Source organism: Paramisgurnus dabryanus, chromosome 3 (assembly GCF_030506205.2).
Source record: "Paramisgurnus dabryanus chromosome 3, PD_genome_1.1, whole genome shotgun sequence".
NCBI lineage: Eukaryota > Metazoa > Chordata > Actinopteri > Cypriniformes > Cobitidae > Paramisgurnus > Paramisgurnus dabryanus.
In genome coordinates, this window is record NC_133339.1 from 28,119,131 (window position 1) to 28,145,981 (window position 26,851).

Sequence of the window (26,851 nt, forward strand, 5' to 3'; positions counted from 1 at the left end):
AAATTCTTTAAATGGAACAGGAAACTGATGGATATTCATAAAGCATTTATAAGAAAACAGATCACCATTAGGTTTGAATAGATCAGCGACAAAATGAAATGATGTTTTTGTTAAACCATTTATCAAGAAATATTGATCTATTTCTAATTTTGATATCCAAATTATTCCATAAAATAGTTTTGTGGAGGGAAAAGTTGTAAACCAGTTTCCTGACTAACAAAGCTTGTTGAAGGAATCTAGCCAGTTTAATAGGTAGTTTACCAGTGGAGTAATTGCATTTCATCAAAAAAGAAAGGCCACCTACCTCTACCTCTTATATTATTCGGGGTAAAATACCACAATAAATCTGACCCAAGCAAACATCTTTTTAGCCAATTAATTTTAAATGTATTGTTAGTATCCTCAAAATGTAAGACTTCAAGTCCCCCATCACTCCTTTTGTTTGCTAAAACATTTTTCTTCAGTTTGTGTGATTTATTGCTCCAAATAAAATCAAGAAAAACCTTATCTATATTTTTGGAAGTGTGATTATCTACAGCCAAAGACAGGGAAGGGTAAACAAATCTGGATAATCCTTCTGTTTTGGATAAGAAAACTCTCTTTATTAAAAAAATTATTAAAAATATATTTTGTTTTCAAAATTGATGAGAAAAATTCAGAAATTTTCTACTACATTTTTTTTGTTATATGAATTCCCAAGTATTTAACTTCATTTTTAATTGGAATATTTTCAATTTTAGATTCTACAGTATCAAATAAGCAGATAATTTCACACTTACATAAATTAAGTTTAAGACCAGAAACATTAGAGAAAGCATTGATTGTAGATAAGACTGGAGAAGCTTGCTCTTTATCCTTCAAGAAAAGTGGTATCATCTGCCAGTTGTGAGATTCGAATCTCTCTGTTAAAGACACCAGCAAAGTTATTATTATGCAAAATATCTATGGATAATGTTTCTACAACAAATAAAAATAAAAAGGGACTCAAAGGGCAACCTTGACGTATTCCACGAAGAATAGGAAACCTAGGTTATGTACGTGAATTTTACAACTATCTATTTCTTCGTACAACATTTGAACAATATTTATGAGTTTCGAGGGAAAACCAAAAGCCTCTAAAGAGTTTATAAGGAATTGGTGCTTTACAGTGTCGAAGCCCTTACAAAAATCGAGGAATAAGATAACTGCATCAGAATTGATTTAATCTCTAATCAATAAGATCCAAGACAAGTCTTACAGCTGATATGATGATCTTTCATAAATCCAGTTTGTGTTTCATTAATGATATGATGTAAATGTTGTTTTAATCTCTTGGGAAATATGGAAGTGATTAATTTATAATCAAAATTGAGAAGAGTGATAGGGCGCCAGTTATCAATTATAGTTACATCTTTGTCTGGTTTGGGAATGAGAGATATTACCCCTTGTTTTATAGTAGGAGTCATTGTACCATTTGTTTTATACATTCTTGAAGCATTCTTGAAGCAACAACTGACTAATTTCTGTAACAGAGACATTATCTTTTTTAATTAAGGTATTTATTTTAATTAGCAAATTGGCCTCTATATCAGCCTTTACCACTTTTAAGGTTTTAGATCTTTTTATAGCTAGTAATCTTGCTTTAATATTCCCATTTAGCACTATGAGACTCAGATTCATTGTTTGAAAAAATTCCTTTAACTAATCCTTTGATTTGATCATTAAAAATTTTATTCAATCCATATCAAGTATTCCAGTTTTGACTGGGGCGACGTGACGTCAATCGTCATCGGGTGCGCGCACGTTGCTGTCACTCAGAGCTGGTTGTAGGAAATGCGGGCACGGCGAGATGTCAGAAGGGCCGTGTTTATCTTTTCCAGCGATGTAGCCCAATTCACACGTTTAAGATAAGTTTTTTTTGACTATTTCAAACAAAACGCACATCTCTGCTCAATGCAAAGACTGATGTGGATCTGGATGAGCGGAAGATCGGCGCACAGCGGCAGTGTTTAGCTAACCTTAACATCTTTGCTAGCCTTTTAAACAAGCCACCCTTCAGAGAAAGATCCCTAACTACACGAGCTACCTCACACTTTTGCCTTAACTATTGAAATTTATCAGCCCAACGGCTAAACAGCAACCTGCTACGCTCACACTTTTCATCCGTTCAACGACTGCGACGGGGGGGTCACGGTAACCGGAGCCGACAGGAGCCCCCCCGGGACGGACGGACGGACCACACAACTGCTGGTGAGTTTGGGCGATGAACATCCGATTAAATCAATGCCGATATCCGCTGTCGGTGTAAACCTATGATGATACAGATGAGAATTGCTGTAAAAACACGGTCTCCCTGCGCCTTAAACCGGGAAGTTGAACTGAACGGCCTGACTGGATGAGCTAGCAAGTTAGCAGGCCATTAACCGAAAAAGCACAATTGAATTAAAAAGTCCTCCAGTTTCTGTACATGTTGTGTTTTATGACGTGAATCGTGATTTTTTTGTTACAATAAAGACATATCAAAGTTGTAAAGAGGCTGTTGCATGACAGAGCCGACAGCATGATTAGCAGTTTTTGATTAAACTTGCCAATCACAAGCCAAGTTAACGTTATCCAGCGACACATGTGGCACAAACAACAGTGCTATCTGCTCACTGTATCGCCTCGTGTATGTGCTATACAATTGCAACCCCACGATAAAATCGTGATTTATTGTGGATATTGCCCTTTCATAAATGCAGGTCTACCGGTATCCGGTATAGTATTATTTTCCGGTCACATCACACGTGCTGATCCTCGCCGTGACTGCCAGCACACGTTTTCATAAATGTTCATCATTGTGCAAACTGACACACAAAAGTTCACGTGTGGTTTGTTTACATCCCATCTTTACAGTTATGACATTAAGAGTTTTGCTTAACCGGAACGAGCAGGCAGTTCATGTGTATGGGTGGAGCCCACAACGACCTCGTTGCATCCTGTCGAGTAAAGGTTGAGCTCTGCATTGAGGTTATCAACACATAAAGGATCATTTGCAATAGTCATTATGCATGAGATTCATCAGTATTGTTTTTCTTTTTGGGCCAACATTGATTGTGACCCACATCCTAGTGAGCTGCCTGCCTACCCAGACAGCATCATGGGCATCACATGTCTCTTATCGCGTTCAAATAGTCTCCTCTATAGCATTTGGGACACAGCTATAGTGTTTCTCTCAAGGAACTACTTCCCTTTTACCTTTGTGTAAGTCACATATATATATATATTTAGATCATGCGGAAGTTCACAAAACAGATCTTTGTTTAAGAGGAAATAGTGGTTATCTGTTCCTTTACACTTTACCTACACTGGAACTGTATACAGTAGGCTGCAGCCTTGCATGGCAATCTATTAGTCTTTACATACCATGTTGCTGATAAATGCTTTATTCTGATTGGATGAGAAATACCTGATCTGCCAAATTTCTTAACCACCAGAGCAATGAGCTAGGTGTGCATTATTTTTGAATAATTAAATCGTCAATTACTCCTTAAGGATACAGAGTGCATCATGTCAGATGTTCTGTTCTTCTTGTAAAAGACTATTAAAACTGTATTAAGTTATTACAGTTATCACGAATAGGAAGTAAATCATTTCAAAGACTGTAACAACAAACGAAACGTGCCAGTATTTACAATGGATGCCTATGGGGCAAGTGTTAAGTGTGTGTAGATGTTTCTTTTGTTTTATGTAACATTACCTTATTCAAAGAGCTCTAGTGTCAATAGTGTTCCTGTCTTTTGTAAATAATACATGACTAATAATGATTCACACTATTTACCTAATCGCACTCGTGTCTACAAATCACAGAAGGATTTTGCATTTTTATTAGATGAGAACTGCTTTCTAGCCTGAGGTGGGTTTAAACAGGTTTTCACCCTTTTCCATTTTAAAACAATATTTTTATCCATGAATTCTAACATCTTGAAATAGTTTCTAACATTTATTTTGAATAGTAATGATATCTGGCTTGCAGTTATTGTAAGAAAAGCTTTGGATTTTGTCTGTGGATGCTATTTTGATGGTAAAACAAATGAAACTAAAACTATGATTTTGAGATATAATTTTGATGTTGTTAGGTTTTATTTGGTAAGCTTGTGTTTTTGTTTGTTTTCTCCCAACTGAAGGGATTTGTCTAATTTAAATCATGAAAATCAGATTTTTTCCATGTTTAAGCTATAATTGGGTCCCCAGTGCTTCCATCAACATAGAAAATGTAAAAAAGATCAACCCAGTTACTTAGTTTTGGTAAACCATTCTCTGCAAACATGTGAAAAAATTGGTAATTGAAATTTTGCTCCCCTTGTGATGTCAGAAGGGGATAATACCTTCCCTTAATCTTCACTATCCAACCACAGCACTGTCATTTACTGCAGAGAGAGAGAGAGAGAGAGAGTGAATAATTGAAAGCAAAATCGATTTTTACGACCATAATGGCGATCAGTGTTTGCATTTCATCAGCTCATTTGCATTTTAAAGGACACACCCAAAATGGCACATTTTTGCTCACATCTACAAAGTGTCAATTTTTCCATGCTATAATAATAAATGATCTATATGGTATTTTGTGCTAAAACGTCACATATGTACTCTCTGAACACTAAATACTCATTTTACAGCTTAAGAAGTCTTGTAAAATGTCCCCTTTAAACACTTGGTTTATTATAGTCATTAACTGTGAATGAAGGAATGTGCTTGTGGTTTCAAAGAAAAATGCTAAAATCATTTTTGTGTTCTTGAACTTTGTTACAATGACCTTTACTGACTCTGACTTTACTAACTCTCTTGATTTTCTTTCAGCTGTTGCAGTGAGACACAGGTATGGCTGAAATCTCCGCCCTTAGCCCCTCTTCCCCGAGTAGGGGCGACCAGACTGTGCCTGCTTCCTCTAGCCCACACATGCTCCCCTCAGAAACTCCCATCCCAAAATCATCTTTATATGGAGACCGAGCAGTAATGGGAAACCCAACAGTAGAGACAGAAGGAAAAAACTCCCCTACCCACGGTTCAACTTGGGAGACAAGGTCTGGCCAAAATAATGTTGATGCCCCTTTAACAGCAACAAAGAGTGCTGTTGATCCACAGGTAGATGTTTTAGCTGCTACAAATGAAGAGACTAATGGGGACAATGCTGGAATTGACCACACAGAAGTGCACGGGTCAGAACAGCAGCAACAAATGCCTTCTTTCCCGGAACTTAATCCGAGTCCTAATCTCTACCCCAATGTGGAAGTCAGTAAAATCTCTAATCCTGCTCCCCCCATAGACATTCCCCTTGAACTTCCCCCTCCTCCTATGCCTGTCTCCTCAGAACATCTCTCAACCTGCAACCCTGCTTCCTCCCAATCTTCACAAGACTCAACAGCAGATCCTGCATCAAAAGCACACACACTCCCCGATCCCCAGCCTGCCCAGGACTCCAATACTCCGAACACTCCCAGCACATGCAAAATGACTCCTGAGCCTCCCTGCTCTCCCTCCCGGGCGGAGCCTCCAATTGTACAGGTCCAGGAGTCAGGTGAGTCCCTGGTTCCACCCTACTCATACTCTCGACCGGCCCCAGACTCAATCAGCTACCTGGAGTCAGCCAGTCTGATGTCTGGCACAATGGAGTCTCTGTCAGGGCTCGGTGAGGATGGAAGCTCAATGGGGTCAGATTCAGAGATCAACGGCCCTGTGCGACGTACTGATAAATATGGGTTCCTGGGAGGATCGCAATACAGTGATGCAAGGTAAGTGTAGTAAAGAGAGATGATAAACTTAATGAAGTGAATGAGAGAAATGTTTTCTTTGAATGGTTGCATATGAGAGCAACAACGTTCAACATTAAAAAATGTGAGCTTTTTACAACCTTTTTCCTTTGATGTTATGAAGATTTTCTCCAGTTCCATTATTACCATGTTTGTTTTTAAAACGTTATTTTTACAAAAACCCTTTTTTTAACTGTTTGTACACAATGGTCTCGTACACACTGCAAACTTTCGGGAGTGACAACCGCATTAAAATGCAGGAGTGAATCCTCTAAATGTTAATTTCATGTCTGTACGGAACAAGACTCACTCCCGAAAATGTGATGATTGACACAGAGATAACCATAGCAACGTTCTGCCGTCTCACGTGCTTGTCACTCACAGCTTTGACCAAAATAATAACAGCATTGTGTTTTGCAATAAACCTCCGTCTTAGCTTTGTGTATTTTACTGCGTGGTCTTGCAGTGTTGCCAGGTCCTCGTCTTTTTTGTACGTAAATACTGCTTTGGCGCTTAACCGTTTATGGCTTTTGGCTCATGAATCGATCAGGTTTTTGGTGTTAATGAAGTGTGAAGGTGCTGGTCCCAATATTTTGATCTTTGATGTAAAGCATTTAGATTTATTTCGGTTTATTATTGGATTTTTCTTGTTCGCTGTTTTTTAAGTGCAAGATCTGGCAACACTAGTCAGCAAACGCTTGTGCCTCTGTCATTTTCTGAACCGCGCATACAGAAGACTTTTTCCCCTTCTAAGCATTTATTTTTTCAGAAGAGAGACCTGTCCTGTTTATGATGCATGTTTAAACACTTGATTAACAACTAGTTTTTTAGTTCGGTTATGTACACACTGTGAAGAGTTTCTTTTAATGCGGTTGTCACTACCTGCATTTTGCGGGAGTTAATTCGGTTGTAGAATGCGGTTGTCAGTCCCGTAAATTAATGAACTTTTTGTGTACAGAACAGGATTAAGCATTAAAAGGTGAAGTGACAACCGAATTAATATGCAGTGTGTACGGGGCCAATGACGACGTTGCAACGTATGCACGCGCATATTGGCCACGGAAGTACGGCAAGAATCAGCAGTGAAGCATAGAAGACGTTAGCAGATGGCCAAATATAAAGTGGCCAGATACATATATACGTATATTAGTGCAACCAAACGCAACAACCAGACATTTTGATGCTGGGAAACCATTTTGATAAACTCACACATTAGAACTAATGGGGAACAACACCACTTCTGTGCCAGGATGCGCATGCAGGCTATTTGATCACATGGGCTGTAAAAAGGTCTATACTTGTGAAACAAAAACAAAAAATGTGCAGTTGAATCACGCAAAATTAAAATGGTAACATTCATGTAATGGGAAAATGATTAATTGTTTATATTTAGCTCAAATATTTTAATATCAAATATATATTTCATTATTCTTACATTCCGATGTTTTGTTTGGCTCAGTGCATAGTTTGGTACAGTGGTAAATCAAAGAAAGCATTTGTATAATGAATGATTTAATACACAATACAAAATCAAACAACATATCTGTATCCTCTATGAGACCGCACCCTATGTGAAGTGTGCTAGGATCAGAATAATTTACGCCTACAACTGAAAGCACAATGAGGAACTTATCTCTAATGCCATACTCGCCCATCCATCAGTGTATAACTGAATCTGTTTGGCCCCTCTGCAGCGTTTCTCTCTCTGTGTCTTTTATCTCCCTGTGTGGTGAGTGACTCAGATTGTGCAAAGAGGGCTCGTCTGAGTCAGAATGTACTGACTGTCTCACTTTTTGTCTCTATTCCCCTCGACTGCGTCTGCCTTATCTCTAGTACTGACAAATTTTCTTAAAATGGGCACAAACACTGTCCTTTATGTTTGCCGAGTTTTTCTTTATTATTTCTATTCAACATTAATGTATTAATCCACATGCTCTTTAGCTTTTTATAAAGTGGCAATGTTGGTCAGTCCTAAATAAGACTTTCTCATCTGGTCAGCGTGATGTCTCTCAGATTTAGTCCGTCAGTGATGTTCAGGAAATCTGAATTAAGAGTCAGACAGAAACAAAGGCTGCAGATGAGTCCAGTTAAGTCTGTTAAAGCCAAATATGATTAAAATATTAAATCCTCTCCTTAATAGTCTTATGATCCAGAGTTTGTTTAGATATATGTGACCCTGCCTGCGAAAACCCAGCTAAAGTAATTTTTGTGATTTAGTGTTTTCTTCACAAAATAATCCTATATAAGAATATTCTGTGAAAATATAACCTTGATATCTTTAATTCTTACTGAGTAAGGCCATGTTAAAGATTGAAATTAACATATCATATTTACTGTAATTAGGGATGCACCGATACCGATACTGGTATCGGGTGTCGGCCTCGATACCACATTTTCTAAAGTACTCGTTAAAAGTCCCCCGATACCTGGGATCGATACCACAGTCTGAGAAATGTCTATGTTTGAGCGGCGTGTAAGGGGTTAATGCCTCTTGTGTTGTCCAAAGAGGCAGAGTTTACAACAAACTGGAAAACTAGTCCTTTGTTTTTTTGTTAAATTATATGATTAAAGCTGTTACCTGTCAATTTAAATCATGTTTTTTTTATTAAGTACTCTGTATCGGCAAGTACTGAAATGCAAGTACTCGTACTCGTATTCCAAAAAAGTGGTATCGGTGCATCCCTGACTGTAATAAATAGATAGCATGCATAGATAGCAATTGGTCTTTTTTTGAGACTATGCTGTGTCTTTGCAGCGTATTATTAGGGATGCACCCAAGCATTGGCAGATAAAAGCAATATCTGACAATCAAAAGGGACAGAAAAATGCACCAGAACTTACAATACTGTGTTATTATATTGAATTGGTTGACAATGACATTAGATTGTACAGCTCTGGACTTCTAGGATTTCACATTTTTTTATTTTGAAACAAGGAGTATAAAGCAAATCGGTATATTTCATTCTAAGAAATTGAATATTGGTATCGACATAGGGATGCAATATGTATGCACCACTAGCTTTGCTAAATGGAAATGCAAAAGCAGTTATTATTTGCATACGTGTTCCTGTATCCTCTCTTCATTTGACACTGATCAGGCAGCACAGATACAGTAACAACAGAGAGAGTTTTCGTTTTCATCTCAGGTGTCAGCCACTGGTATCACTATTACTGAACAATGCTGTGGTTGTTTACTCTGTAGACATAATTCTTCCTTGACAATCGTACATCCAGCATTTGATATTTGGGCATTTAAAATAAAAACACTGTAGGCGTCTTTTCTGCCAGATCCAATATAAAACCTCTCAGGCCGTTTGTTGGAAGCTTCACATGATTTGTGGCCTGGATGTGTGCTTGTACATATGGTATGTGTCCTGATTTCTGTGAATCCTCTTCTCTTTATAGTGAGCTGGAGATTCAGGTGGCTGTGGCGAGGCAGAGAGAAATGAAATGGCTGGACATGTTCAGAAACTGGGATAAGTGGATATCTCGACGCTTTCAAAAGGTTTTCTAGAGTATCACTAAACATCTTCCTTTAAATATATTGAGGGATGGAAGTACAGTGCATTTTAAATGCTTTACAGTAAATGTTATAGCTCACACATCAAAGCTGTTTTAAAATTTTTTGTTCACGATAAAAGCTGTGCAAAGGTGTAGTTTGTCACCTGAGCAGTCTACTTAATATATATAAGTTTATTTTTAATGTACTGCATTTTTGTGTCTCACAGCCTTGTTTTCGTGTGAATAGAAATTAAATATGACATTTATTTTGGTCATCTAAAGCGTTTTTTCACATAGGTGAAACTACGCTGCAGAAAAGGTATCCCCTCTTCACTCAGAGCTAAAGCCTGGCAACTGCTGTCAAACAGCCAGGAACTTCTTGACACAAATCCCGGGAAGTTTGAGGTACGGTCAGGTTAGATACAACACCTGTACCACCAGTCATTGCTGTAAATCATCTTCTTTTCAGATTATATGAAAATGCTTTTTACTTTTGCCCTATAAACACCCTTTCCTGAAGAACTCTAGAAGTCATTTTGAATCAGGTGGTCTGTGCACACTTTCTCCAAGTAAAGACATTGTTGGAAAAAACATGTACATTTCCATTAGGGCTGTGTTGAAAAAAAAAATCGATTCACCGATTCTGAATCGATTTTCATATTATTTTCTAAAGATCGATCCATAACTCAGAGGATCGATTTAATAATTAATCACTTAAACTTGCCGCGTCATAGATCACTTGCCCACCGCGACACCGTCTTTCACCGTCGTTTTGATATTCTCTTGTAATTAAATCATTTAGTTTCGTTAGAGAGAGCAACACTAAGAACTGAATGTGTCTGCTACCTGAATTCAGCGGAGCTGAACGCGCATCACATCACAGAGCAGCAGGTGTCAGATTTCATTTATTTCTGTCAGTGTGCGAAGCAGGCTGACTGACCAGACGACGGCAGAAGCCGCGTGGTTATTCGTTTTTGTTATAATAAACATATATGATTTTTAATACAAGCGAGATCGTTTTGTTGTTGTGTTTATCATCAAGAAAAATAATAAACCCATCATTTAAGCAGCGCTTTATGGAGAAATAGCCGGTTGCTCTGCTTGGGTTCTGTGAGAATTACCTGCGCACATTGACTCAAGCACTTAATTAAACCAGCTGTTGGACTCGCATTGCATGCAAATTCATACGTGATTTAACGCAGCTTAAGCAAGCGCTGCATTTGCGTAATTCAAAAGTGAAAGTAAAATGCGCACGTCTGCATGTGCATTTATAAGCCCACCGGTGGGAAAATTCTGTCACCGCAGCAACCCTAGATTAAATTCACGCATGCGCATGAGGTGGAAGGACATTAAAACAATGAACATGGCGGTCAGTAACGTTAAGCAAGCGGTTGTTTTGAAAACTCCAGAAATGCAAATCGTATCAATATGTTCCATAATAGTCCTGCAATTCAGGTAACAGCTGGAAAAAATGCTTTTTTCAAAAACACTCATCTAAATCTCAAAGATCGGATCGAATCAAATCGAATTATGATAATCGATTCAAGATCTTGAGAATTGGGATCGAATCGATCCTTAAAATTTGAATCGAAACCCAGCCCTAATTTCCATATAAAAGAGCACTTACGCTTCTCCTCTGTCCTCTGTTTGTCTAACAGGAGCTGGAGAAAGAGCAGGGAGACCCTAAGTGGCTGGACATCATAGAAAAGGACTTGCACAGGCAGTTCCCATTCCATGAGATGTTTGCAGCTCGGGGAGGACATGGGTAAATACAGCTGAATATATTTTTTTTATGGAAGGAATGATGTTTTATTTGGCATGTTGCACACAACATATCTGGCAGGCCTGAGAAACTAAAGGAAGTTCTGATGTCAGGAGATTGTGCAGGTGTCTTTCCCAAAAGCGTTCAATGGATTCTGGAGTATGTGTATGTCAGACAAATTGTGACTAGAGGAAAACTGATATAATGCAATATTTTGCCTTTTTTTATTATCAGCCTCTGTCGTTAAATCTTTCCTATTGGCCGATAGATTCTCCGGTTGGGTCACATCAGTGCATAAGCATTGTGTTCCAAAATAAATACACTCAAGCCCTTGCAGCGACCCACACACAGGTCGACACACAACACCAAAGCGAGAGCAACCCGAGAGCAAACTGCTTCATATGCTTTTAAATTACTCCCGCTGAAGCCCTGTGCTACCCGCCGGCCGGCTCATGTGGCGATGCACAAAGTCGAACACACAGCTGAACACACAGTCAGCGTCTAAAAGACGGTGAGATAACTATTCATCACTCCCTACTTAACATGACATTTTGTTGTGTGTAACACTCCGAGTCCGGCAAGCAACAAAGTATCACTCAAACAGTTCTGTGAGGTGTCACATCCGCAGCCCAGCGGTAATTACAACTGGCAAAAGAAAACTGAAACAAATTGATCTCATGAACAGTGACAAATCCCACGACCGGCACTTCCTCGGGTATGTGCCCTGTTTCCACCACACTCAAAAACCAGTGTCACTTGATTCCCAGCAAGAGAGCTGTGTGTGTGTGTGTGTGTGTGTGTGTGAGAGAGAGGAGGACAAAACATCGTTCTGTTTCGAAGCTACATGGATCTGTCTAAGCAAATATATAACTTGGACTGTGCATTTGTCGTGTTTTAGTATTGTTTTTACAAAGACAAAACGGAAGAATAGACACAAATCTTTTTTGGTCTAATAATATATTTTTAACTTTAAGAAAGTGAAACAACCTCTGACTGCGTGTAAGGGAAAAATCCATCCATTCGCCCAATGGCGGAAACCAACCGGCATGGTGTAGGATCCTGTGCGTTCAGTCTTTTCCGGCGCTTACCAATGAATCAAATGGATATTTGTGTAATTTGTATAGATGTTTAATCTTTCTATCTTAACTCATTATTGTATTGACTCGTTCTCAATCTCAATTGTCGCTTAGAATCTCGATCAAAAACTCGACCATGCAACTAATTAAGAGTTAAGAGGTTCATCAGACCTCATAATTAATGGGGGTCGATATGCCAAGATTTACCCCTGGTAGGTAGAGTTAACTGGTTCGTCAGAACAAATAATTAGAGGCAGTCGATGTGCCAATGCTTTAGCCATGCTCTGCCCTCCTACGTGCTTCCGCTTATTTTTCATTTGCTTCAGCAGTAGTCTGGGATGGCTCTATAGAGTTTCGTTTTCTCCTGCAAAAATCTGCAGGACCAATCAGCGAACAGATGGGGGTGGCTAAGAACGATGACGTTGAGGTCGTGCGTCAGTTTGAGTTGTAGTTCAGTAATGGCAGCGGAGAAAGACGTGAGAAAAGCTATTCGGTCCGTTGTTGCAAAACTGCCGAATATACAGAAGTTAAAGCCGGAGCAAGAACCAGGTTTGCTAACTTTTGTTTGTCCGATTATTCTGACTTGTTGTTTCCGGACGGTTTGCGGTGCCTGATATAAGTCACGACCACACGTTAGCACGTTAGCGATTGGCTTTTGCAGATCCTGAGTGAATCTGGGCAGATCCAATAGTTTTAAACTTCAACATTGGACCCTCCTTAACGGAAGTAAAGCTTTCCAATGGAGCCTGGCCAGACTCTCTGTACAAATGAAATGAATGTACGAAAGTCTGGTTATACCAGGCTACCAATGCTTAACCTTGAAGTTAAAATTAACAGTGGTTCGTCAGACCGTGTGAACTGAAAAAGCAGACAATACGCCAAACCTAACTCTATCAATTGAAGAGTAAGTGGTTCATCAGACCGTGTGAACTGAAAAGCCAGACGATGTGCCAAACTTAACCCTTGTGGTTAGAATCAAGCGGTCTGTCAGACCAAATTAATACAATGATAGGCAGACAATACGCCTACTTAATCCTGGTCGTAGATTTGCGATAACAAAGGATACATCAATTTACTTGTATTTAATCATTCAGAGTAAGACACAACATCAAGGGGTTCATTATAAATATAGAAATATCCCCCGAACACTTTACAAACTTTCTCTAAATATCTAGAGAGAACAAAGCATTGTAATAATAATAGGACTTTGGTACTGATTAGGTGTTGTGAACATAGGGGCTGTAACTAATCTGCATACAGTGGGTGATTGGTTTACAGGTGTAAGGTGGGAGTTGTCTCCCAACATTAAAGTGTAACATAAAGTAAGCAAACTTCACTCAAAGGAAAACTATTACTATGTTCTTAGACTAATGCATAACTATCTTTTTTTCAATGCGTGCACTTAATCTTTGTACAGTGTGTTGAATTTATAAGCCACCAAACACTTCGATGTTTTCCCTATTTAAAGACTGTTACATGAGTAGTTACACGAGTAAGTATGGCAGAAGAGCACTAGTTTGCTAGCCTGATGTTGTCATACTCAATTCTAGTCAGAATTTGAGTCTGATACCGCTCCATTGGGCTATGATTATGAGGCGTGTCTCAACCGAAAAATGCCTCCTGCACTCAATTGGATAGACCTACGACCAATCAGAGCAACGGAGTGTGTGACGTATGTTGAAATGGCGTCTTTTGCAGCCTGACTGAACTGCTAGTTATTTCGCTACAATGACACTAACATTGTGATTATACTAAGTCGGAGTCAGCGAACGTACATCAACACCTTCTATGTTTAAAACATTTCATTTATATCACAACATTAAGTATTTACTAAGTCATATAGTAAGACTATCTCTTACCATTTGTCCATTTGGTGAACTTCATCCACGACGATACCCATTACGTTGGCTTAAAAAAATATTGGAGCCTAGCATGTCCCTTCACTTCTTATTCAGCAGCCACGATTCCGGGTTTACGAAAAGAACAACCGCTAATTATATCCACCTAGTCGTGCACACAGAGTTGCATCGCCGTGATACCCATTTCAGTTGCTTCTTTAACTTGGTCCTCCATAAGTGCGACCAAAGGAGAAACAACAATGACAATAGGGTTTTCATGTCCCGTCTTCATAGCGACCATCGGAGCTAGCTGATAAATAAAACGTTTGACGAATCGCGTAGGAAGGACGGCAAAAACATCTTTCCGATCAACAAATGCCTTGATCAAGTTTCTCTGTTCCTCTTTTAAAATCAATGCTCTGTCGATATCTTTTAGAACAGACTCAATGTCAGAATCCACACATCTGAATTCTACAGCGGCAGCCTATTTTGTTGTAAACAGATTCAACACACGCGCTCTTTGGTGACGTGGTTGATTACATTACTGTTGATCATCTGTCCATCATCGTATAAAGCCCGCCCTGACAATTTGATTGGTTCGACCAGCTTTGGGTCTAGCATAGAAGCTCCTCAACGGAGAAACCCCAGACCGATCTTCCCGCCCTTAAAATGTTGTGGGCGGGGCTAAGATTGGATGGCACCCAGTCTACTAGTTTGCAGCACTCTCACTCAAACTTCCGTCAATATTACTGCACCGAAGGTCAAAGTGCTACAAAAAATCTATAAGTTTCTATAAGTATTCATTTAAAATATCAATCAATTGGCCACATTGCTTTCTTCATATCAGCATTGGCCATCAAAAAACCCATATCGGTCGACCACTAATTGTGACCCTGTCTGTAAAATCTTTACAAAGGCATTGTCATGCTGGAACAGGTGACCTTACCCAGACTGATGCAGCAAAATTGAAAATGCGTAATGCTCTAAAATGCCATATATTTGGTTATGTTAAGATTTCATATGAATTTATAGAGGTGTTTAAATACATTAGGCCAAGTACTTGTTATGTAAGTGAAAAGCAAACCATAATTGTCATCATGGTAGCAGACATAGCTAAATTATTATCAACCAACTTCATCCACCCTATTCTAAACTATTGGTGTGGGTGTGTTTAGCCAGCAGGACCTGTACCGTATACTGAAGGCCTACACCATATACCGGCCGGATGAAGGCTACTGTCAGGCTCAGGCCCCTGTGGCAGCAGTGCTTCTCATGCACATGCCTGCTGAGGTAAGACAGGATTTCTAATAAAGCTCAACAGTTGTGTTTGTTGCTTTTATAGACTGCATTTTTTCTTCTACAGGAAAAGAATAAAGAAAAAACTTTTTTCGAGAAAAATATTACAATATATAAAACTATGCTTCCTTAAGCTTGTTTATAATGGATATCCGTCTGCACTACCATTTTCTTCCAGCAAGCTTTCTGGTGTCTCGTTCAAATCTGTGAGAAATACTTACCAGGGTACTACAGTGCTGGGTTGGTGAGTACACAAACTTAATAAGATCCTGAAATAATAGACATAATAATGTGTTTCTAAACTTTTACATCATATATTGTGTCCCACAGGAAGCTATCCAGCTGGATGGAGAGATATTTTTCTCTCTGCTAAGGAGAGTGTGTCCAATGGCTTACCGCCACCTGAAGAAATTTAAGATCGACCCCATCCTTTACATGACAGAGTGGTTTATGTGTATCTTCTCTCGTACGCTGCCTTGGTCCTGCGTCTTGCGTGTCTGGGACATGTTTTTTTGTGAAGGTCAGTCTTGTACGCACATAGGAACATGAAAGCACATGTGATTATGTTTTCACCTATAGGAGATAAAAGTGCTTTGTTTGTGCTACATGAAATAATTTGTATTATTTTATCAACTGATCGTTCACTAAAAATTAATTAACTACAGAACTTAATGATGACCATAAGAGCTTTTAAGTTCTGACAATGTGCATAATGTGAATGTGTGACATTTTTGTACTTGTGCATTGTGTGTATTTCGCTGATGTTTAAGCAGCCAATTGTATACTTAGGGGTGAAGATCGTGTTTCGTGTGGGTTTGATGCTACTCAAGCAAATGCTGGGATCTGTGGATAAGCTTCGTGAGCTGCAAGGCATGTACGAGACCATGGAGCGACTGAGGAACATTCCCCCTGAAAGTATCAGGGAGGAATTTGTGGTGCAAGAGGTGCGCAAACAAACACACTCAGAAACAGGGCTTATAAAGGAAGACACTAGTTGTGGGGTAGGCTTATAATTATCCTCTTTACTCTATCATTTTAGATCATCGCTTTACCCGTGACCGAGGCTCTAATAGAGAGAGAGTGCACTATTCAGGTGCGGAAGTGGCGGGAATCCCGTGGCACGTTGACTCACCAACCGGGCCGTCGTTTACATGGCACTCGGGCCATCTTTGAGCAGAAGCAACGGGCCGCTGCGATCAGCTCCGGTGGCAGCCTTTCCTTCCTGGCCAGTCATATCCCCGCTCCCGGCCCTCTGCGTGCCTCCGCAAGCCTCTTATCCCTTACTGGTCTGAGAAAGTCCAAGGCACCATTTTATTCTCAGACTAAGAAAGAACGTGATGCTTTTCCACTGCAACCTCTAGGGGGCGGCATTTCTATAGTGACAACACAATCCTCATCTGCGACGACCCACTCGAAGCCTCCCATATCTCCTCCCTATAATGCAGGAGCTGGGGTGCGAGCACAGGTGCTGCGTGAGCCCAGTCCTTTAGCTACAACATCTTCCGCTACTACGGTACTGGCTCCGACCGCACACGTCTCCAGTGCGCAAACACTCCAGCCGACACCTAAAGTGGTTTCTGAACACATCACCCCCACCCTTCCATCTCCTACTGCAAATAACGCCCCATTACCGCCATGCCCCGAAACCGTAAAACCAACAACGGCGGGAGCAGCAGAGGAGGACGGAAAGAAGAAAAAGAAAAGCAAGGAGGACAAGAAGAGGGAGAAGGAAGAGGAGAAACAAAAAGCACGAGAGAAGAAGGAAAAGGAGAGGCTGGAGAAGGAGAGGCTGAGGAAAGAGAAGGAGAAAGCAGAGAAGGAGAAGAAAAAGGAGAAGGGTGGAAAGAAAAAAGATAAAGGAGGAGGAGAGTCAGAGGAGAAGAATGGAGCCGCTGCAGCGAAAGATTTGGCCTGATTCCTTACCTGCAAGAAGAAGAGCAGGAGGATTGGGAATGAGGATACGGACACAAATCGGCTGCAGAATGGTGAAATGAGAGAGAGAAAGAGAGAGAATAAAAGAGAAGGAGAGACAGAGAGGAAAAATGAACAATCTCCTGTAATGTCCATTTCATCTCAAGTTCTCATTTCATGAGGATAACTGGATCCTGCCCCACATGCTCCACCACTCATCATCTCTTGTTCTTGAAAGTGCGTTAAGAGCCCAGTGCTGACCTACAAAACAGGCAAAATTTAATATTATTCAACTGAAGTTTTTTGAATGTCGATATCTGATGGATGAGATCAACAGGAACAGTATAATGAGTAGTCAGTTGTGCTGGGTGCCATGGTGTACATAGACCTCTAGCGCCATATGTAAAGGGCTCACCTATGCCATTCAGTCTTGTAATCCCTTCTGTAGATCATCTAAAAGGTGTCACGAACAGAATATGAGTGCACAGAGAAATGTGGGGTTTTGAACTTCATGCCAGTAATAACTGTAATCTGAGTGTTGTGGAGGAGCTATTTATTCATTGTATTGTTGTTTGTTAGTATATGTTTGTGTGTTATTGTACGTCTTCGCCTTGGCATGGTAATGAACTGTATCGCAGTCTTGTGTTGCGGACGGGTCTCATAAAGTTCGTTGTTCTCTCTTAAACAAGCGTAAAATGGCAGAAGTAGTTCTAGGAAGTGGCCATTAGAGGGCGTGGAACAGTCGGGGGAACAAATTCATTAAATAATGGGTATGTTTGACTTCATGCAATGCCACAAGAACGACAATGCAGATGGCATCAAAGTACCGCGAGAGCCATTTGAGAAATCACGCACAGCTGTCTGCTCTCGAATCGTTGTTGGACTGCTTGAATGTCATCACGTCAGTCCTTGCGCCGGCGCATAAAGTCGAACAGATTTATTGAGAACTGGGAGGGAGAAGTACATTAAACAATATCTGAATTGGATGTGTTTCTCTTTTAAACTCCCATCACTTTCTTTGAACCATTTTTATGTCTCTGTGTGAGTTGACCATATTAAATGGCTAAATTAACATAGGTGTTTAAAAAAATTTAACCGTTGACAAAGCGTACCTATTTCTACTCGAAATTTGCAGGACTGATCGCAGTCTGTATTTAGGTCTCATCAAAAATGTGTTTTATTGACACTCCACTTTTGCTGACGATCTTGTTTTTCGACTAAGTTATGTACACTGCGGTAAAGGTTAAATAGGTGTACAGATTACTTCAAATATCTGTGTGGTTTGATGTTTTCATCTTGATATTAATATGGATGTAGATTTCAGTATTTTATCACATTTTGCACTGAGCTCTGTTGATTTTCACTATTAATCTTAATCAGTTAATGTAATGTAGGACTCTTTAGTCCAGTTTACCTGATTCTGCACCGTTTTGGATTGGAAGGTTTGGTGCAGCAGTGTAGCATTAACCTTTGAAGCCCTTGGCTTCAGGCTGTAACATTTTGATGTACAAACTCTATTAATTTAATTAGATAAAACTATATAATATCTATTACACTTAATATTATTCTTTAGTTGGTTTCGATTTTTTATTTTATTTTTTTATGCATGTATACAAAGGCCTGCTAGACTGGAATGGCAGTGAACTTTCCGAATGAGAGCTTTTATCAAGAATTTGTATTTAATCTCACAGGATTTATTTTTGTTTTTAAGTGCTGAAAATTATTTTTGCACATTTTCCCAACATCTTGGAGAACAAAGCCAATCGTTATTTATTGTTGACCTTTTAACATAACAAACTTGTTTAGTGTTAATACAGTATTTGCGTTGTGGGAGATGATAGTGATGATTTCATAGTACTCATAATTATTTTCTTCATTTTTAAATCATATTCCAAACCTATTAAAGGGGGAAATTATTCCAAAGAGGAAACAACGGTCTAGACATGCTAACTAAATTATTCGCTAGGCATTTCTGTATTACAAAATTGTAACCTTCACCTGAACAGTGTTACTCCTAATCTGACGTAAACTGAGGACTAGCTCCACCTTATCCTACTGACTTTTTATGTATTATGACTTCTGATTTACTCACCAAATTATTGGACCATTCTTTGGTTCTTCTTGTAATTTAAGGACGTCTACTCGATCTATACACTTGTTGACTATTCTCAAAACCTGAAATATGGGATATCGCTTAACCAAGTCCTGGTGAAGAGGGACTTCCTTTGCAATATGGTAGCCAAATACTCTGTCAGTGTTTTAATGGTGTCTCCTGTGTTTATTGACCGTGTTAGTCTGGCCTTGTTGTGTTGTTTGATCTCAACAGCAGGTCCTCCTCAACGATCAGTGGTGTCCTTACTGACCTCACCGGTCACTGCTTCCTCTAATGGCACTACTGTTCAAATGGAAAGCAAACAATATAGGTCTATGCAAACTTCGTGTTATTAATTGTCTGCACAATAAAACTACTTTCACTTTGGCCATCACTCCTAAAGGTAAGGTGGATTGCGATGTCCATGGCCGGTAACAACTCAGGTGTGCTATCATGAAGAATTGCTTTAGGTTTTAACCACTAGGTTGATACTTTCAGGACACCGTTTGGCCAAAAGTACAACAGGGACTTAACATGGTTTGTGATCACCAAGAATTAATGCAAGGTCATCCAGCATTGGTTTATGACGACACCTGGGACAAGCTGTAGGGTACAGTAGTTGAATTGTATTACAGATTTCTGCATTGGAAAGTATGGCCCATTGTAGGATTTCTGTAAAACTCATTTTTATTATTATTTTTTTTATGTTTCAGTGAACTCTCATCCTGTAACTTGTCTTGAAGTTGTTTTAAGTTTACATAAAACCATTTAGGCTACTGTTGAAAAGGACAAATTCATATGAGGAGGATAAATGCAGAAGAGGAAGTTCACACAGTGTATTTAATAATTAATTTGATGACAGATGTGATGAATAATAAATCATAATATATTAAAATCCCCCTGTTGTGTTTTCATCGAAAATATTCCTTTTTGTAGTTATTCAATACATTTTATTTTGGTTTTAGGATTAATGATTAATGTGAAACCGAAATATTTCTAGTTTAAGGGGTCGTTTCCTTTTATTTCTGTTATGTCTACCTAAGGATGCGCGCGCACCGGAACTCCGTCATCAGCAAAAGGCGCGAATTTCTGAGGTGAGGTACTTGCTTTATGAGAGGATGAATGATTGACTTTTAATTATTAAACATTCTTAATAGTTTCTTTTAAGATTCTTTTTAAGTTTCTTGCAAGATAATGATCAGAAAATGTATAAAGCTCTTCGTACAAGATGTTTGTTTAGAGGACAAGGTATGTAGCAGCAAACATTTAACGTGTGAAACACGCAGATTTACTTTTTCAGTGTTACGTTTTCATGCTAATTTCGAGCTGAGTTTGTAATTTATATAGTATATTTTAATTTACAATCATGACACCACTTTTATTCATAGCAGCTGTGCTTTTGTTTAATTACTAACATTGTCCATTAGGCAGCGCTGTTCACATACTTTATTGCATTCTTCCTCATTTTACTTTTCTGTCTCTGTGAATTACAGCAGGGACAGATAGAAAGTCTCTTTCATCACGCATAGACACAGCAGTACAAAAGATAGATGTTTTATTCACAGTTTGTGTCTTTTTATTGGTTACAGAAGAGTTTCTGACAGAGCAAAGCAGGCCCATATGCAGGAAGCAAAGTGGTTAAATTAAAAAAAGACATGGACAGAGCAATAGTGGAATGGAGGGGAAAGGGGGAGTTGAAGAGGATATGTTTTCTTTCAGTCCCCGCTTTCCTCTCTTCCTTGGATGGTCTGCCTCTCTAACTCCCTCCACATTAACTTGGCATCACTTTTAGGAGACCAAGATCTCTCAGTACAAACCTTACTTTCTCATTTTCTCACCGTTAGTCAACCAGCGGGGAAAGAAACAAGACTGATGATGGGCTCCTCTATTGTAGAGTGAGATCATGTCAATGCTCGTTTCCCAGGGCTTACAAAACACTTCCAGATCTTGTTAGACAGCTGTTTCAGCCAAAAGCAGGAAGGCGCCTTTTTGCAACTTGAATGCATGCTTTTGACAATACCACGTGGTCATTGGAAGTAATAAAAAAGTAAAAATGAGTGAGAAATAGAGAGAGAAAGAGAGTATGTGAGAGAAATGGATGTTGAAACGATAAAGATCATTTTATTGATAACAATACCATGTCCCCACTGACAGACTCTGTGGTCATGAACTTCTCCACCCTCCCAAATGATTCTCAGCGAGACAAGTCTTTGTTTTTGAATGAGAGCAAAATTGGGAGAGATAGAGAGCGTAAGTGCTTGAGAGCAACAAAGATGATGGAAAGGAAGAAGAGGAAGAAACACAAAGTGAGAGAAGGAGGACAAAGAACAGATTGGGAGAGTAAAGCAGCGAGGGATGCACTTTCATCTCTTCATTTTCCTGATCGTCTTTTACTCCTCTTTCTCCTCTCCGTGTGTGATGACGTAGCAGATGTTCTTGTAGTCAACATTGCCAGCCACATCTGGGGGGAAGGCGGCCCACAGATTCTTCATCTAAATGTGGAGAAATTAACAAGTTATATTTAGCAAATATTAAAAAGTGACAATCCAGAAATATATTTAAGAGTAACGTTAGATCTCACCTCCTCTGCTGAGAACCTGTCGCACTGAGTGGTCAGAAGCTCCTCAAGGCTGAAAGACAGAGAGATGGGTAGACAGTCAGAGAAGATTTTTTTCTCTTTTTTTTTTCGGGGGGGGGGGGGCATAAAGAATCAAAGCATATAGACTCACAATTGCTTCTTGATGGTGCCAGTGCCCTCGGGGTCGAGCACCTTGAAGGCAGACACGATGACGTCCTCGGGGTCAGCACCTTTTAGACACAATCAGAGACAAAAGTTACATCATGCATGCTAAGGGCTGAATACAACAATAAATCTATAAAAAAATCTAAGTGCTTTTGCATACCCTTCAGCTTCTCTCCGAACATGGTGAGGAAAACGGTGAAGTTGATTGGGCCGCTGGCCTCCTTGATCATGGCCTCCAACTCCTCATTCTTCACATTCAGCTGGCCTACAGAGGACGAACAACACACAAGTGAGCAATCACGGTTCATGATAATTTTTTTTCAAATTGAGACAAAACTGGAAGAAAACTCACCCATTGAGGCCAACACGTCCCTAAGGTCGTCTTTGCTGATGATACCGTCTCTGTTCTGGTCAATGATTGTGAAAGCCTGCAAAAAGACAAAACATTTAATGCCAATATTTTACTAAATTGTTTGTGGTGATAAAAATAGACTAAGTAATTTGATTTGTGCATTTTGTTGCTAGCACTGGCACTAGTAAAATCTCCTTTCTTAGTCTCATGTAACTCAAGACCCCCCAACACACAGCTTGAATGTATTGCAACAGCTGCGAAGTTCCACCCGACCCCCACGCAGACCCTCGCTGATCCATCTTTCCATCTGTGAGATGTGTTAAATCAATGGCAACTGTACTGTCAGACATTCCTGAAGTGGCACTTGAGATGACAGCACAGCTTAGTGTTAAGGTAACCAACGATTTCATATCCTTACTTAGCTCAATTACACACCAAACTGATTTAACATCAAATTCCAGTGTCATCTCACTTCACCCTGTCAGCGTTCACACGCACATTTGCACCCTATAGTGTTAATGGTAAAAATGTTAATCATGATAAACCAAGGACCATAAACAAAGACTGCATTTAAAGACCTCTCGTGTACATTATTCTTGCATTTTCTTGATCTGCTCGTTTAATGCAACCAAGTGTCTGAATATGTATTAATAATATATCTGTTCATTTAATCTTTTTTTTCTTTTACTCTGCCTCTCCTTTTAGTCAAGATAAATGCATTTGTCTTTCCAATCCACACTACAGATATGGTCCACTCATATTCTCTCTCTCTCTCTCTCTTTGTCAGGCATGCTCTGTAGGTGTCAGCTGCTGTCCCATTGGGGTCAGAGCAGAAGGAACAGGAGCAGCGCTTGACAAATGGGAGGTCAAAGGAGAGAAATGCTGTGACATTTCTGTCCATATTAGCAGACCAGATAAAGACTAGAGTAAGTCGGTCTGTTGACTCATCTCAGCTGTTGGCTGTACTTTATTACTGGCTATTAAACAAAGCTTAATATAGATACTGTTTGACTCCCCCTTTGTGGGAGGTTATCTGTGATAGAGCCTTTTCAACTAGATTTAATTAAATGGTAACACTTTACAGTATGGTTGTATTTGTTAACATTAGTTAATGCATTAGTTGACCTAACAATGAACAATGCATTCATTAATCTTAGTTCATGGTTGTTTCAGCAGTTACAAATACATTTTTAAAATCAAAAGTTGTAACTGGTAACATGGATGAATAACATCAATAACTGTATTGCATTTACTAACATTAACAAAAATGCATTTACTGATATTAACAAATACAACCTTATTTTAAAGTGTTACCAATTAAATGCATATTAAAAGTCAGGTTCAAAAGCAGCCTTTGTGACATAATTCACAGTGGTAGTTTTTGTTTACAATAATATCACACATTGATCAAATCTGCCAGTCAGTAGATTCGATTATGATTAATAATCCAAATAAACAGTGATTTAATAATCCACAATAGAAATAGTATTGGCATATACTACCAATGCAATCGACAGGTTAATAAAGAATTGTGGTGTGAAAAAATATACCTCCTTGTACTCCTGAATTTGGCTCTGCTCAAACATGGAGAAAACATTGGAGGAACCCTCTCCTCCTCCTGCCCTCCTCTTGGCCTTCTTGGGTGCCTAAATATGCAAAAATATAGCATGTCTTAGCAATTATATATACAGTAACATTAAGCACTCTTGAATGCATATATATATATACCAGTGTGTATTATTACTGTTTAATACAGGATTAGCAACTTTGTCCATTAAGACATTCTGACCCCATTTAAGTCTTACATATCAGTTCAGATGAAACCCAAAACAATTATCCATGAATGAAATTTTTTTATATCGAATGTGTGATCAGTAATTTTACGGTTTGTTTAATTATAATAATCTGTTAAAGATTATAGTGATATCCATATGTTAAACTTCATGTAGTATCTGATAAGGTGTTAGCTAGCATTAGGTTATCAGCGAAATTAAATGTTTCTATGCATTAACGTATGATTCCTATCCACTCATAATTTATTTCAAATTAAAAACTAATATTTAAAAATTGTTCAATTGCATCCAAATATTTAAAAAGAAATTCTATGTTATGGGGGCATAAAACCAAAAAATTAAGTCTAAATCCTAGCTTCTTGATTCCAGAAACCCAAAAGACAAAACATTGCCCATTTAATTTTGTCTTGTTTTAAGTATTGTAGGTCCACAGTAGTATCCAAGAAGTAGATGCTGCTTCAAAGCTTTCCATGTAAACCTGCTGACAATGTTAGCTTTAGGTATTTGCCATTGTCTTCTTTGTTCCTATGTCCACATAGGTGTTGTTTCCACTGGCCAGGTAAAAGCTAAGCTACAAGTTACTCACCATGTTAAGACGGTATACGTGAAGTCTAAGAAGCTCAAGAAGCGAAGATGGTGTGATGCCGCATAGTGACCTGTTCCAAGGGGGCTTATATACTACTGAAGGCCTTTTGCTAAATATAGATACAACCTTAAGTGTGGTTTGGGAAACAGAAGATGGAGAGAGGGGAAACTATGAAAGGGGGGTGAAGAGTTAGATGAGGCAGGGGGAAAGGAACAGAGGGTGGGATGCGCTATCGTCTTACAGTTGCTCCGAAATAGCTATGCGAGTCTTGGAATGGGATGAATTTGATATTTTGAGATGTGGTTGCAGTCTGCCCATCTCATGTAGACTAATAAGGACATGGAAACGTAAGGGACTGTTTGGTCTTTGGATATTCACATGCTAATACCTGAAGATAATCATAGAACTCAAGCAATGTGGAATGAATGTGATTTAATATTGAAGAACCACAGTTATATAAAAACTCTGAAACATTGATATGGGGAGGGGGTTGAATAACAGAGATTGATTGTTTTTTAATACAATAATTGACTTTGTTTATACTGTATGTGTACGTCTCATATGCACTGTAGGAGGCCATACTTGCTTCTTAACCCTTGCCATCATCACGTTCTAAATCAGCTCTAATCAAAAATAGGTTTTAGTGCCTTTCCTAGTATAGTTATGCCTTAAGATTAGGGTTCCCTCCACCCCACCACATGGCCATGCCCATATTCAGCACTCTTACTCCCTGTCACTCTCCCAACTCAAAGGGTCACATTTGGCAGTTCCTCAGACATAGTAAGATGTGATATAAGATGGCTGCAGAAAGACAGTTTGATGGAACGCTATTCTCGTATCGCTTTCATTTTGAATTGATCAGCAGACAAGCGCAGAGAGCGGCTCAGTGAGGGGTTAGTAGGGAATATAGATTTTTGGGTCTTATAAAAGGTTCTTTTGGGGTGGTGGGGGGATATGGTGAAGAAACAGCTGAGAGGGACCAAAATAGAAAACAAACTTGTCGGCATCGTCTATTCTGCTGTCCTTTTCTTCAATCTGTCACTCGTTTCCTTTTCTAGAAACCCCACAGTTTGCTGTGTGTTCTTTGATCCTTTACGTTTACTTGATATCTTGGAAGGCTCTCCTTCATCTGTTTGGTTCTTCTAACAGTGTTTGCCAACACCAGTTGTTTGATTTTTTTGTGGGTAATGCTGACCATTTGAATCCCTGCAAATTCTTATAGTAATGTCACTTATATGAAGACATTAAGTGTTTTTGATTCAGAATGTATCAACAGTGTATTACCCTATTATATTAAAATATTGTATTGTATATAGCAGTGCTTCCCAAACATTTCATATTGCAACCTATTCAAATATGTATAATCTATCCTGCAACCCACCAACATATTTTGAATGGATATATGAGAAAAATACACATTTTACCTCTTTTGTAATTGAGTAGTTTTTATTTGCCTTGTCATTTTATTAAAGAAATGTAGGTTAAACATTTTTGTCATTCACCACAACAGCAAAGTGACTTTGCATGGCCCACTCTGTGACCCAAAAGTAGTCACGACCCACAGTTTTAAAACCTCTGGTATATAGGACATTGTCCTCTGACAATCTCTTAAAGGAAAACACCACAGTTTTTCAATATTTTATTATGTTTTTACCTCAACTTAACCACTTAATCTGTGTATAGCGTGTCGTGAATGTGTTAGCATTTAGCCCAGCCCCATTCATTCCTTAGGATTCGACCTCGGTGCGCAGTAATATCATCACTCCTGACTACTCCCCCTCTCGCTCAAACTTCTGTCAATATTACTGCGCCCGAGGTCAAAGTGCGGCAAACGAAGTGCTCTTCCACCATACAATATAGTTCACATTTTTTATCCGCTTAAAAAAATCGCCATGTTTTATTATGTGCCACCGTACTCGTGTAACTACTCACGTAAGGGTCTTTAAATAGGGAAAACATGGAAGTGTTTGGTGACTTCTAAATTCATCTCTGTTTGGATCCTAAGGAATGAATGGGGCTAGGCTAAATGCTACCACATTCAAGACATGGTGTACAAAGATTAAGTGCATGCATTAAATAAAGATAGGTATGTATTCATTCATCTAAATTAAGGTAAGAACATAGTAAAATATT

The 26,851-nt window shown here is 39.1% G+C and overlaps 2 protein-coding genes across 2 annotated transcripts; one reads left to right on the top strand and one right to left on the bottom strand.

Annotated features, from left to right (window-relative positions):
* Positions 1-1,782: 1,782 nt before the first annotated feature.
* Positions 1,783-21,399, top strand: tbc1d10b (TBC1 domain family, member 10b). The gene is made up of 10 exons (XM_065277226.2): positions 1,783-2,229; positions 4,819-5,750; positions 9,174-9,273; positions 9,567-9,674; positions 10,928-11,034; positions 15,121-15,235; positions 15,420-15,485; positions 15,572-15,761; positions 16,031-16,185; positions 16,281-21,399. Exons 2-10 carry the CDS (start codon positions 4,840-4,842, stop codon positions 17,154-17,156), a joined length of 2,628 nt encoding a protein of 875 aa, XP_065133298.1. The 5' UTR covers positions 1,783-2,229; positions 4,819-4,839; the 3' UTR covers positions 17,157-21,399.
* mylpfa (myosin light chain, phosphorylatable, fast skeletal muscle a) lies at positions 20,794-24,873 on the bottom strand. The gene is made up of 7 exons (XM_065274200.2): positions 24,719-24,873; positions 23,890-23,985; positions 22,340-22,415; positions 22,148-22,252; positions 21,974-22,052; positions 21,826-21,874; positions 20,794-21,736 (listed from the first exon to the last, which is right to left on the bottom strand). Exons 1-7 carry the CDS (start codon positions 24,719-24,721, stop codon positions 21,635-21,637), a joined length of 510 nt encoding a protein of 169 aa, XP_065130272.1. The 5' UTR covers positions 24,722-24,873; the 3' UTR covers positions 20,794-21,634.
* Between the last annotated feature and the right edge of the window lie 1,978 nt (positions 24,874-26,851).

Coding starts and splice junctions, on each gene's coding strand:
- tbc1d10b (XM_065277226.2), top strand. CDS start 4,840: ATGGCTGAAATCTCCGCCCTTAGCCCCTCTTCCCCGAGTAGGGGCGAC. Junction 11,035..15,120: donor GCAGCTCGGGGAGGACATGG/GTAAATACAGCT, acceptor GGGTGTGTTTAG/CCAGCAGGACCTGTACCGTA. Junction 15,486..15,571: donor GGTACTACAGTGCTGGGTTG/GTGAGTACACAA, acceptor TGTGTCCCACAG/GAAGCTATCCAGCTGGATGG.
- mylpfa (XM_065274200.2), bottom strand. Junction 22,053..22,147: donor GTTCGGAGAGAAGCTGAAGG/GTATGCAAAAGC, acceptor TGTGTCTAAAAG/GTGCTGACCCCGAGGACGTC. Junction 21,875..21,973: donor GGCACCATCAAGAAGCAATT/GTGAGTCTATAT, acceptor TCTGTCTTTCAG/CCTTGAGGAGCTTCTGACCA.